This window comes from Chroicocephalus ridibundus, chromosome 1 (assembly GCF_963924245.1).
Source record: "Chroicocephalus ridibundus chromosome 1, bChrRid1.1, whole genome shotgun sequence".
Classification (NCBI taxonomy): domain Eukaryota; kingdom Metazoa; phylum Chordata; class Aves; order Charadriiformes; family Laridae; genus Chroicocephalus; species Chroicocephalus ridibundus.
This window is the reverse complement of record NC_086284.1, coordinates 34,916,607-34,929,596: the sequence shown is the minus strand read 5'-3', so window position 1 is coordinate 34,929,596 and position 12,990 is coordinate 34,916,607. Positions and strand designations below refer to the sequence as shown.

The window sequence follows — 12,990 nt, the reverse complement described above, 5'->3', positions numbered from 1 at the left end:
CAAGGGGATTGAGTGCACCCTCAGTAAGTTTGCGGATGACACCAAACTAGGTGGGAGTGTTGATCTGCTTGAGGGTCGGAAGGCTTTACAGAGGGATCTAGACAGGTTGGATCAATGGGCCAAGGCCAATGGGATGAGGTTTAATAAGGCCAAGGGCCGGGTCCTACATTTTGGTCACAACAACCCCAGGCAACGCCACAGGTTTGGGGAAGAGTGGCTGGAAAGCTGCCCGGCAGAAAAGGACCTGGGGGTGCTGGTGGACGGCCAGCTTAACATGAGCCAGCAGTGTGCCCAGGTGGCCAAGAAGGCCAACAGCATCCTGGCTTGTATTAGGAATAGCGTGGCCAGCGGGAGCAGGGAAGTGATGGTGCCTCTGTACTTGGCACTGGTGAGGCCTCACCTCGAGTCCTGTGTTCAGTTCTGGGCCCCTCTGTACAAGAGGGACATTGAAGTGCTGGAGCGTGTCCAGAGGAGAGCCACCAAGCTGGTGAGGGGTCTGGAGAATAAGTCCTATGAGGAGAGGCTGAGGGAGCTGGGCATGTTTAGCTTGGAGAAGAGGAGGCTGAGGGGAGACCTCATTGCCCTCTACAACTACCTGAAAGTGGGTTGGAGAGAGGTGGGTGTTGGCCTCTTCTCCCAAGTGAATAATGACAGGACCAGAGGAAATGGTCTGAAGCTGTGGCAGGGGAGGTTTAGATTAGATATTAGGAAGAATTACTTTACTGAAAGCGTGGTCAGGCACTGGAACAGCCTGCCCAGGGAGGTGGTTGAGTCACCATCCCTGGAAGCATTTAAGAAACGTGTAGACATGGCTCTTCAGGGCATGCTCTAGTGCCCAAGATTATTGTTTGTGGTGGGGTGTTGTGTGTGGGGAGTTTAGTAGGTGGGTGCTTTTTTTTTTTTTTTTTTTTTTTTTGTGGTTGGACTCGATGATCTCAGAGGTCCCTTCCAACCACTAAGATTCTGTGATTCTGTGAGAGGGGCTTTCTGCTCCCAGAAGTGTTACACAGGGGTTCAGGCCTTTGCAGCCAGTATGTTTGCAACTACAGGCAAATATACAGAAGGAAGAAGCTGCGGTAGCTGTTTTTCAATCCTGAAAGGAAGGGAAAGACTGTTTGTTTTCCCCTCTACTCCATTAACTAGCTTTACCTCTGGAGCCCATTCTTGACAGTGGGATTTCCATGGGGACCTGAGCACTTCCAAGAGGCAGGGAAGGCTTTCAGCAGCTGCAAGATGGATAACCAGGTACAGAAGACACGAACAGGCAAGGGCAAAGGCTTGATTAAAAGCGATGAAGGGGAGTCCTTCCTCAGTCACTTGGGTGTATGCCTGTGCCCATCCAGCTGCCCTCACCAGTCTGTAGTGGAAAGGTTAATAGCACTGGGGAGGGAAATGAGACTGACCTACTCCAGGCTTCACACATCTGATTTAAGGTGGTTTGGGTTTTTGTTGTGGTTTTTTTTTTTTCCTTCTCTCTAGAGGGGCTTATGTAAAACCCACTGTGGATTCCTAAAAAGCCTCCCTCCAACACCCAGCCTTGGCAAGAGACCATTTATACTCCAGCAATGGGACAGGCTGCAAGCAGCGAGGGCTGCATCCCTGCAGGGTCCACCACCCAAAGCACCCCCAGCCACAGGATCTTCCTCCTGCCTGTCCTTCCCAAAGCTGCCTGGCCACGAGCTGGTGAGGTTGCCATGAATACAAAACCCTTCTACTTGTGGACAGCTGCTATCTTACCTGTTCAGCTTAAAAATTAGGTGGGTTTCTGAGGGTCAAAACACTCTTAGCACCACAACAGGTGAACCAGGTGGCACGCGCTGCCAGGTGGTGGCTGCTGGGCCAGGGCAGCCAAAGCTGATGGATGAGGGGCTGCGCTGACCCCCTTAAACACATTTTTTTGGGCAGCTTGACCAAGCGCCAGCAGCTACAGCCAGGCAGAGAAATCATCCCTCCCTGCCTCAACTGGAGGTGCCCTGCTCAGGTGCAGACAGAGCTGTAGGTAGAGCACACGATCCTCAGCCCTTGAACCAGACCATTCCAGTAGCAACAGTGGGGATTTGGTAGCCAAGCATCCATGGTGAGCAGGGAGGGAGCATCCAGCTTTACGTGGCCTTTTCTTGACTACTCTATTACAAAGAATTTGGGAAGTTAATCCTTAAATCCTTTCTGGACATCTCATTTTTTTGACATTCCCTATAAAAAAAAAATAACAACCGAAAAAAAAATCAAACAGCTGCACTGCTTTGGCAGGGCTGCCGGCGCCTTGCTGAGGATGAGAGGAAAAGGGGCTGCTTCTCGTAGCCGGTGCTTCCTCACGCTGCTGCTGCTGGTGGCAGACAGGGAGGTGAATCCCAGCTGTTGGCTCCCAGGTAGTGGGAAGGCTGCAGAGAAATGATCATTCATCATTTTTCTCACTGCATTCAGCCACTGCCTCATTGGCAAGGTTGGTATCACACACCAAAATAGCTTAAAAAGGCCTCCTCGGGCGTTTAGCTCCTTTCTGCCTTCTGGAAGGTGATGAATGCAGCTCTAATGGCTCCAAACACCCAGCAGCTACACGCATCCTCAACAACATCCTGCCACACTCCTGCAGAACACGCTCCCAAGGTTGCCAGTATTTGCTGGCACACAAAAAAAAGCTCCCCCAGGCCTCCAGCCCTGCCCACAGCCACTTGGCTGTGATCTTTGCACAACAGCTCCAGCTGCTACTTCAGCCAAAAGGCAGCCAAGGCACAGGGACCACAAACCATCACAGTTACATTCCTGGCAATGGATTTTGGGCTGTTTATGGCAAAGTCTTTGAGGCTTGGCTAGGTTTTGTTTTCCTCCTACCAAGACACTGATCTCCAAGCTAAACGAACACAGTGTTTAACTGCTGGTCTCCTGCTGTGGGCTAGCAGCAAGATGGATGTTTACTTGCTGTCTGGTGCAGGGTGAAACATCCCAGTTTACAACAGCAGCCACATCCCAGGGAAGCAGCTGCAGAGCTGAAGCACAGCCCGAGGTCCATGGGAGTGGAGGGAGGTGTCCTACCTGCTCCAAGCCAGCAGCAGCATGGGAGAAAGTACAAGTATTTTGATGCAGATACTGTTGCTGGTGAATAACAGCATCCGCCCTTGATGGCTGTCGCTGAAAACACTGGCAGGACTGCAGCAGGCTGGCCTGAGACAGCTCAGCAGTCGGAGACTTGCTAAAGGAAGGAAGCAAGTTGCAGCTTTATTTTCTTTTTTTTTGTACATCTTTTCAAGAAATAACTCAATTTTAGTTCTCTGAGAACAACTATGGCCTAAGTTTAGGGTAAGTCCCTCCTGGCCTTGAGCTAAACCATATAAAAGAAAAAACCAAACCAAAACAAAACCAAACCACAAAACAAACCCAACTCTGTTCCCTACATCCCTTCATTTAAAATTTTCCCTTTGCAGGTTCTCCCTCCTTGTGCCCAAGCTGAGGGCTGCACAAGGCTCCAGGACCATCACCCACCCCAGCTCCAGCACCCTGCCCATGCTAAGTGGGCAAAGCCAAGGGATGGGGCTGGGCTAGCTGGGCTAGGTGCCCAAGAGGGGGCAGTGGGGGTCCCCAGCTCCCCATGGCCCCACCAGCACCTCTCCCAGCACACCGGGTGTTCCTTCCACTGCATGAACATCCCCAAGCCTGCACTCTTGCTCCTCAAAGGAGGGGGGCAGCAAAACTGTGAGACAGAGAGCAGGCATTGAGGGGGACCGTGGGACACTGTGCCCGGCACAGCAGCTGCTTCCTCCAGCCCTAAGACATCACTCCGTTAACCACAAAGGTACAAAACTAAAAAGGTGGGGGTTTTCCCCCCCTCTTTATAAGCGATCTGCCTTCCTTCACCTTTGTGGTAGGTGCAGGAGCAGCCTCCTGGCTCCATGTGGGGCTGAGACCAGAGCCAGCAGAGGGTTTCTACCCAGCCCCTTAGCCCTCTCTGTGAGGCTCAGGAGAAAAGCTACTTGGATCCTTCCCAGCTCCACAGCCCTTCCAGCCATGGGAAATATCTTCCCAGGAATGCAACATACAAGCCTGATGAGTACATGTTTTAAAACAAGACAGGGACTGGTTTTATAGGTGTCCTTCAGTTCAGGCTGTGTTTAAGCAGCACCAGGGCTATTTGTTATGATGGGGGATTTTTATCAATTTAGCAACTGCAAAGCTGGAGCGCTACAGCAGTACACAGCGTGCCTTCTCAAATCACTTTAGCTTTTCAGCCCCAGAAAACACAGAGCTTGAAATGAAGAAGGGCCAGAAGAGGAAGAATTGGGTTACAAGGAAATACAATGAATTACTTTCCAACTCAGAGTTGCATCACGGACTGTTGACAAGTGCATTTACCAGCTACAGGCCTTCCACTTAACAGCGTGCAGCAACTCCCAACACAAGGACCTGGAATCCGACTTTCCCTCTCCCTACCTCCACTGCAGGCAGCCACCACGCAGCACAGCTGAGACCGCTGCTTGTCTGCCACAGTCCTTCCCTGCCCTCAAGTGTGGTTTAACCTCTCCTTCCTGCTGCCTGACAGGCTGGACATCCCAGAGCAGCAAGACTCACCCCCTTTTCCCTGAGAAACTGAAAGCAGCAATGCATTTTTGGGAAGTGCAGTGGAGCCAGGTGCAAAAACCGCTTCTGTTGCGGCTCACTGGAGATGAGCAGAAGAAAATCCTGGATCTCAACAGCCTTTGAACTGACATTTCCTACAACAGGCTGAAGGGAGACTTCCCATTAGAGGCTCTGCCATGCAGAAAAGCATTTGAGGATGATAAGAATGTGTAACCCACTGGTTCGGCATGTTTGCACACACAATTGAATATCCTGATTAGCCTGGAGTGCAGACAGGATGGCACACGATTTGCCACAAGCCATTCAACCCAACAGCAAGGCTGTGCTCATCATGCTTTTAAGCACCTGCTTCTCCAAGCAGCACCTCATCATTTGTACACAGCTGCCACACAGCAATTTGCTCCAGGCTGTGCCCAGGGTTCCCAGCCTCAGCACAACTAGCCAAGCAGCAGGAAGAGCTGTTTTCACTCCCACATCCCAGCTCTGTTCAGTTTTAAACACTTTGACTCACTGGAAGAGGGAGCTGGGGGTATTAGCAGCTGCAGAGCCATGCAAGCACTGCCCTGCCCACACTAAACTTACTCCATTGAGAAGCAAGTCTCAAACTAAGTGAGTGCTTACTCTCCCTTTCCTTTAAAACTCCCAGTTTTTAACAAAGATGCAATGGGAAGAGTAAGAGAGCATCCTCTCCTGGCCCCGTTACACATATTCTCTGCAAGCAGAGGGAGAACTGGCTCACAGTGATTATATTTAGGCTTTGAACCTGCCTCCCTGCCTTCCAGCCCCATTGGACGAAGGCAGAGGAGCATTAATTTACATTGCTCAGATTACGCCAAAGTTGAATCTCAGCCAGAAGCGCAGCTGGCCCAAGACTCTTAGGAAAGCTAAAGAAAATATGTATGCAAATGAAGCTCCCACAGAACTAAAATAGGGTGTCTGAACCAGACAAGAGCCTCTGAGATAAGTGGGGCATGCTCCGCTCCCACCTCCAGACAGTATCTCATACTTCCCAGCCCGCTGCTGCATCTATCTTACCCCTGCAGAAACCTACCTCCGCCTCAGCCCACCAGCACCAAGGGCCAAAACCCAACAGAAGACAGCCAAGATGCCAAAATTCTGCTGGAGGCCAGAGGCCTCACAGATCAACAGTGAGTCATGCCCTCCCCTACCTCTAACAGTTCATGTCTTGGAGTCCAAGGCAACATCCCTGGTCAGGCACACACAGTCGCAAACTGCCTTGTCCCAGCTGGGGCTCTGTGAAGGCATTTGTGTTCCTTTATTCAATCCAGACTGCCACCAGGTCAGACAGGTAGAAAGCGCAAGGAACCTGTTACTGTTGCATCTCAGCAAGAACCAGAGAAGCAATGGGTGTTTGCTCCAGGTCTGTCAAACAGATGCATTTCCTAAGGAGGAACACAGCAGGAACAGAAGTTACAAACACTCAGGTAAGTAAGAAACCTCAGACAGGGCTTGGTCATTCCAACATCTCCCTCCCCAAGGAGAAGGCAAGTACAGAAAAACCCAAAATCCTGTAACTTGCCTGAGTTCTAGTTAATCTGCTCCTGAATAGCTGTCAAATACAGAGGAGCTAGTACCACATCCAGGCTGTGTTGAAAAAACTAATGATTTCACCCCCTCCCCACAATGTTCCCACTACCTGGACTCAGAGTGAGTGCTGGTGTTAGACTAATGCTCCATCCTTCCTCCTGCCTTCATCCTGAAGTCATACTACGACTGAGGACGGACTCAAGTATCCTTGTCTGACAAAGCAGCTCAGCCAGGACTCAGCTTGTGTAGCACGTGTTCCATTCTGTTGGGCTTTTTTCTAAATAAGTTTTAGTATCTTCCAGAGATAGAAGTCTCTGTGCAATCATGAAAGATGAAGAAGGTCCACTCCACTATGATGACATTTCTTGAGCTTTGCCTTATTCCCCTCAGCCTGCTCTTGCTCTCCAATGTCACAGGTAGAAAGTGCATGAGGTCTGTCTGGAGACAGTCGTAGCGTGCTAGGACCAGGCTATGCTACTGACAGTACCAAATCCTTGGACAAACATCTTGCTGCAACCTCTCCTGCAAGTCACCCTAAGAAATACAGTAGACCAAAAGGCATCATCTAGAATGGGTTTAAATGAGTTTTATTTTAGACAATCTACATGACAGATGTTTGGATTTTTTTTTCTTTTTTTAAAACAATGCCTCCACTCCAAATCAGGGTCAAAATAAGTGAATAAAGCTCAAGATGACATCAGTCCAGTTGTTAGACATTGCCAGTTCCTGGTGTTGTGCCGATGAAGAAGAAACAGCAGCCAGCTATGAAGACGGGTGATCCAAAACCATACTGTTTGATTTGTTACTGAAACAAGAGTAGCAAGTGTTAGTTCAAGGTCATGACAGTCAGGGTAAGGTTCTGTAACTTATTTGTGTATTCCCTAATTCAATCTGAGCTGCCACGGTCAGGCAGGCAGAAAGCGCAAGGAAGTTATTTTTGCATCTTAGTGCAAACCAGAGAGCAACAGGACAAGTGCTCATGGTCTATCAGAGGATGCTGGGCATTTCTACGATCATACAGAGCAACTGGCATCAGCTGCCAAGCAAGCCAGACAAGATACTCATTCACAGTCTTTTTGCTTAACACACCAAGTTTCAGGTTTCCTCTCAAGTAAGAGCACATCCTAAAGAATTACTAAAGCTTACAGTGTACAGGCTGTCTCTTACAAGAGCTGTACTGAGAAGTTGGAACAGTTTGTTGCCCACTGGAGCACCTTACTACTATTCTTTTACCCTATCTTGAAGTCGATGGTGTTATCTGAATTACAAATACAGAAGATCTGCCCAAGCAGGGGAGATGCACACGAGCTTCTGGCTCTGAGGAGGTGCCTTTAGGCAACCACCTGTTCCACAGCCCAGGACAGACCCTTCAGTCACACTGCAGGAGGTGGTGTTTTTGGGCCAATAAAAGCGTGCCCCTAGTTGGGCTCCTCCTCCACCCTAAAAGTTGGTTCATCTTTACATGACTTGCATACCAGAAAGCCTGCAGGAGGCTTTACAGATAAATTTAGCTGGCTATAAACAGACTTTTGTAAGTCCACAATGACTGGGCAAAGCAATTGGTGATCCCATGCTGTTAAGTCTGCAGTGAATTGCATGGCTCTGAGTAAGTCAAAAAATGCAAGTGTTGGGACCCAAATACTGTCTCCTTGCAACCACATTCCAACATAAAGTAGTTAAAGATAAAGCAGACCACAGGCGCTGTGTGAGCTCAGGCAGTTGGAGATTCCAGACAGAATAAGGTTAAGCACTCAGTCAAATACTACCATGTTCCCAAATTTAGGGCAATTAGACAGTTCTTGCATAACAAAATAAGGGCATGAGATTAAGTGGAAGAAGATGGAACATGACCATCTAAGGTACTTCAGAATTAACCCTGCAAAAGGGATCCAAACTAGAAGTGCTCCATTTCAAATGGCAGTCTCTCATCTGATAGTTTAAAACTACTACCAATTACACGCATCTCACCAAGGCAATTCTTTCTGCATTTCTTAGCCATTAAGTCACCATGAATCATTGCAGTGAAACTATGTCCCCTTTTATACTAAATTATACTAATTGAATAGTATACAAGGGAAGTTTCAGCCACTTTGTCTAATACGAATCAGCAATTAGGCTGTACTTACATGAACTTGAAATTTTTAAACTGGCAGCTACTCTTCAACTTTGACAGGGATACAACAGAACAAGTGATGCATTGAAAGAGCGAATCGTGTAGTTAGGCACATTCATCCAATTCGGGTCAGTACTTACACATTTCTCGATTTCTAAGCCGTCCTTAAAGAAAATCATATATGGGGTCACACCATCCTCACGGAAATCCAGGAGAGCCACCATACCATCTGGATTCATGTTCTCTCCTACAAAGAACTTCAGAGAAATGTGTTACTGAGACATTTACTGAGCTACTACCAGGAGAAAGTGCCTTTTTATACAAGAAAGCTATAACATCTCCAAGTTCAGTTTAAAAGTCTCGCTGACCGGCTTCAGGGATTCTGCTTTCTGCAGCTTGTCCACATTAGCACTACCTAACTTTACACACTGCTATGAACAGCAGAGTAAGACACAACACGGGCCAAAGTGATCCATCTTGCAAGTCTTTAACTCCACAGTTCCTAAATGGCGCTAACTAAAAATGTAGTTAACTACAAGCACTGCAAGCTGAAATGAGAGCTCCAAACAACGGTCTTTTGCTATTTCTCCTGACTCTCAGACCTCTTAATACTCTCAGAGAAGGTCAAGTTAAATGTTCTCACAACAGGAGCCTTCAAAACTCTCAGCAAGCTAGTTCAGCAGATGAACCAGTTGCAGCTTGTATCATTGCAATACTGCTGTAAGGAGATGTAAGCTTCATTACCTGGTAGTTTTTGAAGTTAGCAAGGATGTGTTTGATTTGTTCTGCAGCCCCTGTCATGAAAGGCTTTACTCTCTCTGGCTTGTGTTCCTCAAGTCTGGCTTTGATTCTGGAAGGAAAAAAAAAGCTCTGAAAACACGTTCTTAGTAACTTCACTGTGCAACATCACAGAGCAGAAAGAGTTACTAACAAACCGATTTTTCTGGCTTTCCTCCTCTCCCTCTCAAAGCCCCCAAATTTTAACTTAATTTTGCTAGTGAATTAGCAGAACAGTGCCTGCCACTCATATCAAGCTCATTTTACTTCTAGGCTAGTAGCAGACAAAAATTAGCAAGCCATTTGCACAGCACCAAGTATTACAAAGCATTTTCACCTTTAATACTAACTCACTGAACCATGAGCAACAGAAATTATACCTTGAATTAGCAAAAAGTTCCATTCACACAAATTATTTTTGGACATTTAAACGGTCAAGTTAGAAAAGCTCCAGGAAGCCACAAAGTTTCAGGAAGCTTTTCTTCACCACCTCACCCCCTTCCACATGAAGGTTTAGCATAGAGGAATCCAAAAGAAAACAGCAAGGTTACAAATAATATCCAAAGCGCATGATCAGGCCCTCTACCTCAGCCAAGGTAAACTTAGATATTCCAGTATCAATCCTTTAGAGCTTCAGTTTTGCCAAGTATTAAGACATTACTGAAGTTCACAGCCAGTTTGGCACCTGTATCAGAACTAACACCTACTAGGAATAAAGTCCAACACTGTTTTTAAAATCTCAACAACTAACATTCTGCAATCTCATGTAAAGAAAAAGCCTACCAACACTTACGCTTTCATGTAGTCCTTGATGTACTTCTTGTAGGATTCTTTTGTAAAGCTGGTTTCTTGAAGGTGGTGGTTTATTACTATATCAACACCAGTTATGACCGTGGCTTCTGTCCCATCTCCCTCAGGACCTTCAGCAGAGGCATTGCCACCAATTAGAGAGTCATCAATTTGACCCTCTGTCCTGGTGACCATCTAGATTTAGAGACATCAAAAAACTTAACGGCTCTGCAAAAATCTTAATGCTACCGCTCTTACACATCTATGACCTGACAGCAGGGCATGACTTCAGAGCCACAGTTAAGTGCAAGGAATCTGACTGCAGCCCGAGCACAGATTTTTTTTTTTTTTTAATTTTTTAAGCCAGGTTCCTCTCCTGGTGCCTGAACAAAGCTATATTGCACCATCTGCTGAATACAGCCCAGGCACAGATTTCTTAACCAGGCTCCTCTCCCGGTGCCTGACCAAAGCTTCGTTACACCAGCCTGCCTGCCCAGGACCCGCTCCCGCACCACCTGGGGCAGCGGCCGGCCTTGCCCCGGCCACAGGCACCGCGCCGTGGTGGGTCTCCCCCTCGGAGGCCCCTCACACGGAATCCAGGCCCCTCTCCCCAAACCCTGTCTCCGCCACCGGCCCGGCTCCAGGCAGCTGCCGGGCCCTGAGTCACCGCAGCGAGGCCTGCATCCCCCCACCCTCCCCGGGGACAGGCGGGCCACTCACCTTCCCCTCCACTTCCAGGCACAGGCCGTTCGCCACCTCCCGGATCTTGTAGATGTCCGAGAACATCTCGTCCTCTACGCGGGGGGAAAACAAACACACACAGGCGGGCACCGCCGCGTCAGCCTCCACCCTCCGCCTTCCCCGCGACCGGCCCGGCCCGACGCCACCTTCCCCTCACCGCCCTTCCGGGCCACGCTCCGATCCGTCTTCCCGTCATCCCTACCCCCGGGGGCCCGGTGCTCCAGCCCAGGCCCCGCGGCCTCGGCCCAGCCGCTCCGCGGCCTCCCCCCCTTCCCTCCCCGCGTCCGCACTGCACATGCGCGGCACCGCCAGGCCCAGCCGCCGGGCCCAGGCCGCGGCCCAGCCGCTTCCCCCGACCGAGCGACCCGGCAAACCGCCCTCCCCCGGCCCCCCTCCCCCGTCCTTACGGCTGATGCAGTCCCGGTAGATGATCATGGCGGCGGTGTGGGGGGGGGGGCGGTGGCGTCGGTGGCGGCGGCGCGGGTCTCTGCGCAGCGACCCGAGAGCGGGCGGGAGCGAGGCGGAAAGGGCCGAGTCAGCGCCTGCCGGGGCTCATATAGCCGGCACCTCCCGGCGCGTCATCGCGCATGCGCGCCCGCCGCCCCCCGCCCTGCCGCCGGCGCCCCCGCGCGGCCGCCGGGAGGCCGTTACGGGCCGTTAGAGTGGCCGGTGTGTGTGTGTGTGGGGGGGAAGCCGGTTTGTGTCTGCCCCCTCACACACGCAGGGATGGCGGCCGTGTGCCTGTGCTCACCGGGCAGGGGAGGCTGCGGGCGGAGGGCAGCCGTCCGTGCCCTCAGCCGAGGGCTGTGGCGGGCTTCACTCTTCAATCTGCCCAGCGGCTGTAGTCTTCCTCCTCTCGCTGATTGTTTTTTTGGGTTTTGTTTTGTTTTTTTTTTTCGCTGTCCTGGGCATAAATCTGTCTCCTCAGCTCTGGCACAAGCTCAAGTTTTCAAGGAGAAACGCTCCGAGCCTTTCCCAGGCACCTCGAGGGAGCACGGCTGCGTGTCTCTCAGCGGTGCCACCATGTCATCTGCTGTGCTCACGCTACAGACAGCCTGATAACGTGCGTATCGGCTGTCCTGGCCGCCTCCAGCTGCTGCCTTCTCACCTACAGGGTGCCCCGCCATCATCTCCATCATCTGTAACAACTACTGCAAGGTGGGCAGCGCTCGCTCGCTGCTGCGGAGCTCCTGACACCTTGTAAAGGCCATGACATGTATTCGCTGTACTGATTGCCGTGCCTTCTCCAAATAAGTAGTATTTTTTTAATGCACAAATAATTAAGAAGCTATTAGACTCATCCTGTTACTGCTCCCTCGGGTAAATCGAGTTGGGTATGCTCAGAGACACCACTTCTATGCCTGCAGAAGGACTGGACAGGGCAGGTATATTTCTTCTTATTTTTACAGGTATATTTTTCATATTTTTCCACAGATAAGTGAGATTAAGCCCAATAGTCAAGGTCGAGATGAAAGGCAGAAGTACAGTAATACTTAGGCCTCTTTTTTTCCCCCTTGCGCATACTTTTCTGCAGCAGTCTGTCACAGCTGAAATAAATGTAGACCTCCCTTGAACCCTAATGCTTAGGGGACATTGACAAAATACCTTCAAAAGATATCAATGGGACCTAAAATGCTTAATGCTGCTAACGATCCTGCACTTGACGGACACACCAGGGCACAGGATACAATTCTCTGTCCCTCACCCTCCTCAGGCAGTAAATTACTCATTGCTTTCGTTGTGTGTGCCAGAGGAGCTCTCATTTTATCTCCTCCTCCCCTGCTATCTCTTCCTTTGCTCCAGATATCAGTGCCCTTTTTTTTTTTTTAAAGATGGTCTAGCTGCTTACGTAATCTAATTAAATGTATAAGTCATTCTCTGCTGATTTTCACCTTCAAGACTACTGCTGCTATTTCAGACCTGAAGAAGGGGCTTCTGCCCAAAAACTTATCTGTTTTTTTTCTCTCAGTGGCAGCTGGCCTGATAAAAGACAGCCCCTCCTGTCTTCACAAACCGCAGTAGAAAAAGAGCAACTTACATCTTTAGCGGTGGGTTGAGTGACAGGGGAACATTTGGCTCCTTCTCCATAGTGTAATATGCAGCTAAAAACATCCAGTTAGTAGGTGTGCTTCAATTTGGTTTTATTTTGAAGAGATTGTTCTAGAAAAATGAATATTTCTGCAGTAGCATTGAAACCTCTTACAAATTCAGCGGTTGACTCAATTTACTGGAGTCAGGGTCGAAGCCCTTTGTCACAAGTGCTAAGGTAGATGGACCTTCAGGTTGCTTTGCCTGCAGGTCTATATTCAGAGTTGCAGATGTGAAATGGGAGGTATTGTTTAAAAACGTGTCAGTTAAATAGGTCAAGGCTTCTGTGTGAACACCAATTTGATGTGGAGTTAAGCTAAATCAGTATCAAGTTGGAGTTAAGCTAAACCAGTATCAAGTTG

General features: G+C 49.4%; 1 protein-coding gene and 2 non-coding genes across 3 annotated transcripts; all 3 read right to left on the bottom strand.

The window, feature by feature from the left end:
- Nucleotides 1-5,836: 5,836 nt before the first annotated feature.
- On the bottom strand, nucleotides 5,837-5,972 carry LOC134510489 (small nucleolar RNA SNORA31). The gene has a single exon (XR_010069627.1). It is a non-coding gene; the product is annotated as a small nucleolar RNA SNORA31 (small nucleolar RNA).
- Nucleotides 5,973-6,691: 719 nt separating this feature from the next.
- Nucleotides 6,692-11,106, bottom strand: TPT1 (tumor protein, translationally-controlled 1). The gene is made up of 6 exons (XM_063334754.1): nucleotides 10,948-11,106; nucleotides 10,520-10,593; nucleotides 9,804-9,994; nucleotides 8,978-9,083; nucleotides 8,374-8,490; nucleotides 6,692-6,925 (listed from the first exon to the last, which is right to left on the bottom strand). Exons 1-6 carry the CDS (start codon nucleotides 10,973-10,975, stop codon nucleotides 6,923-6,925), a joined length of 519 nt encoding a protein of 172 aa, XP_063190824.1. The 5' UTR covers nucleotides 10,976-11,106; the 3' UTR covers nucleotides 6,692-6,922.
- Nucleotides 6,991-7,120, bottom strand: LOC134510488 (small nucleolar RNA SNORA31). Its single transcript, XR_010069626.1, has one exon. It is a non-coding gene; the product is annotated as a small nucleolar RNA SNORA31 (small nucleolar RNA).
- Nucleotides 11,107-12,990: the final 1,884 nt, after the last annotated feature.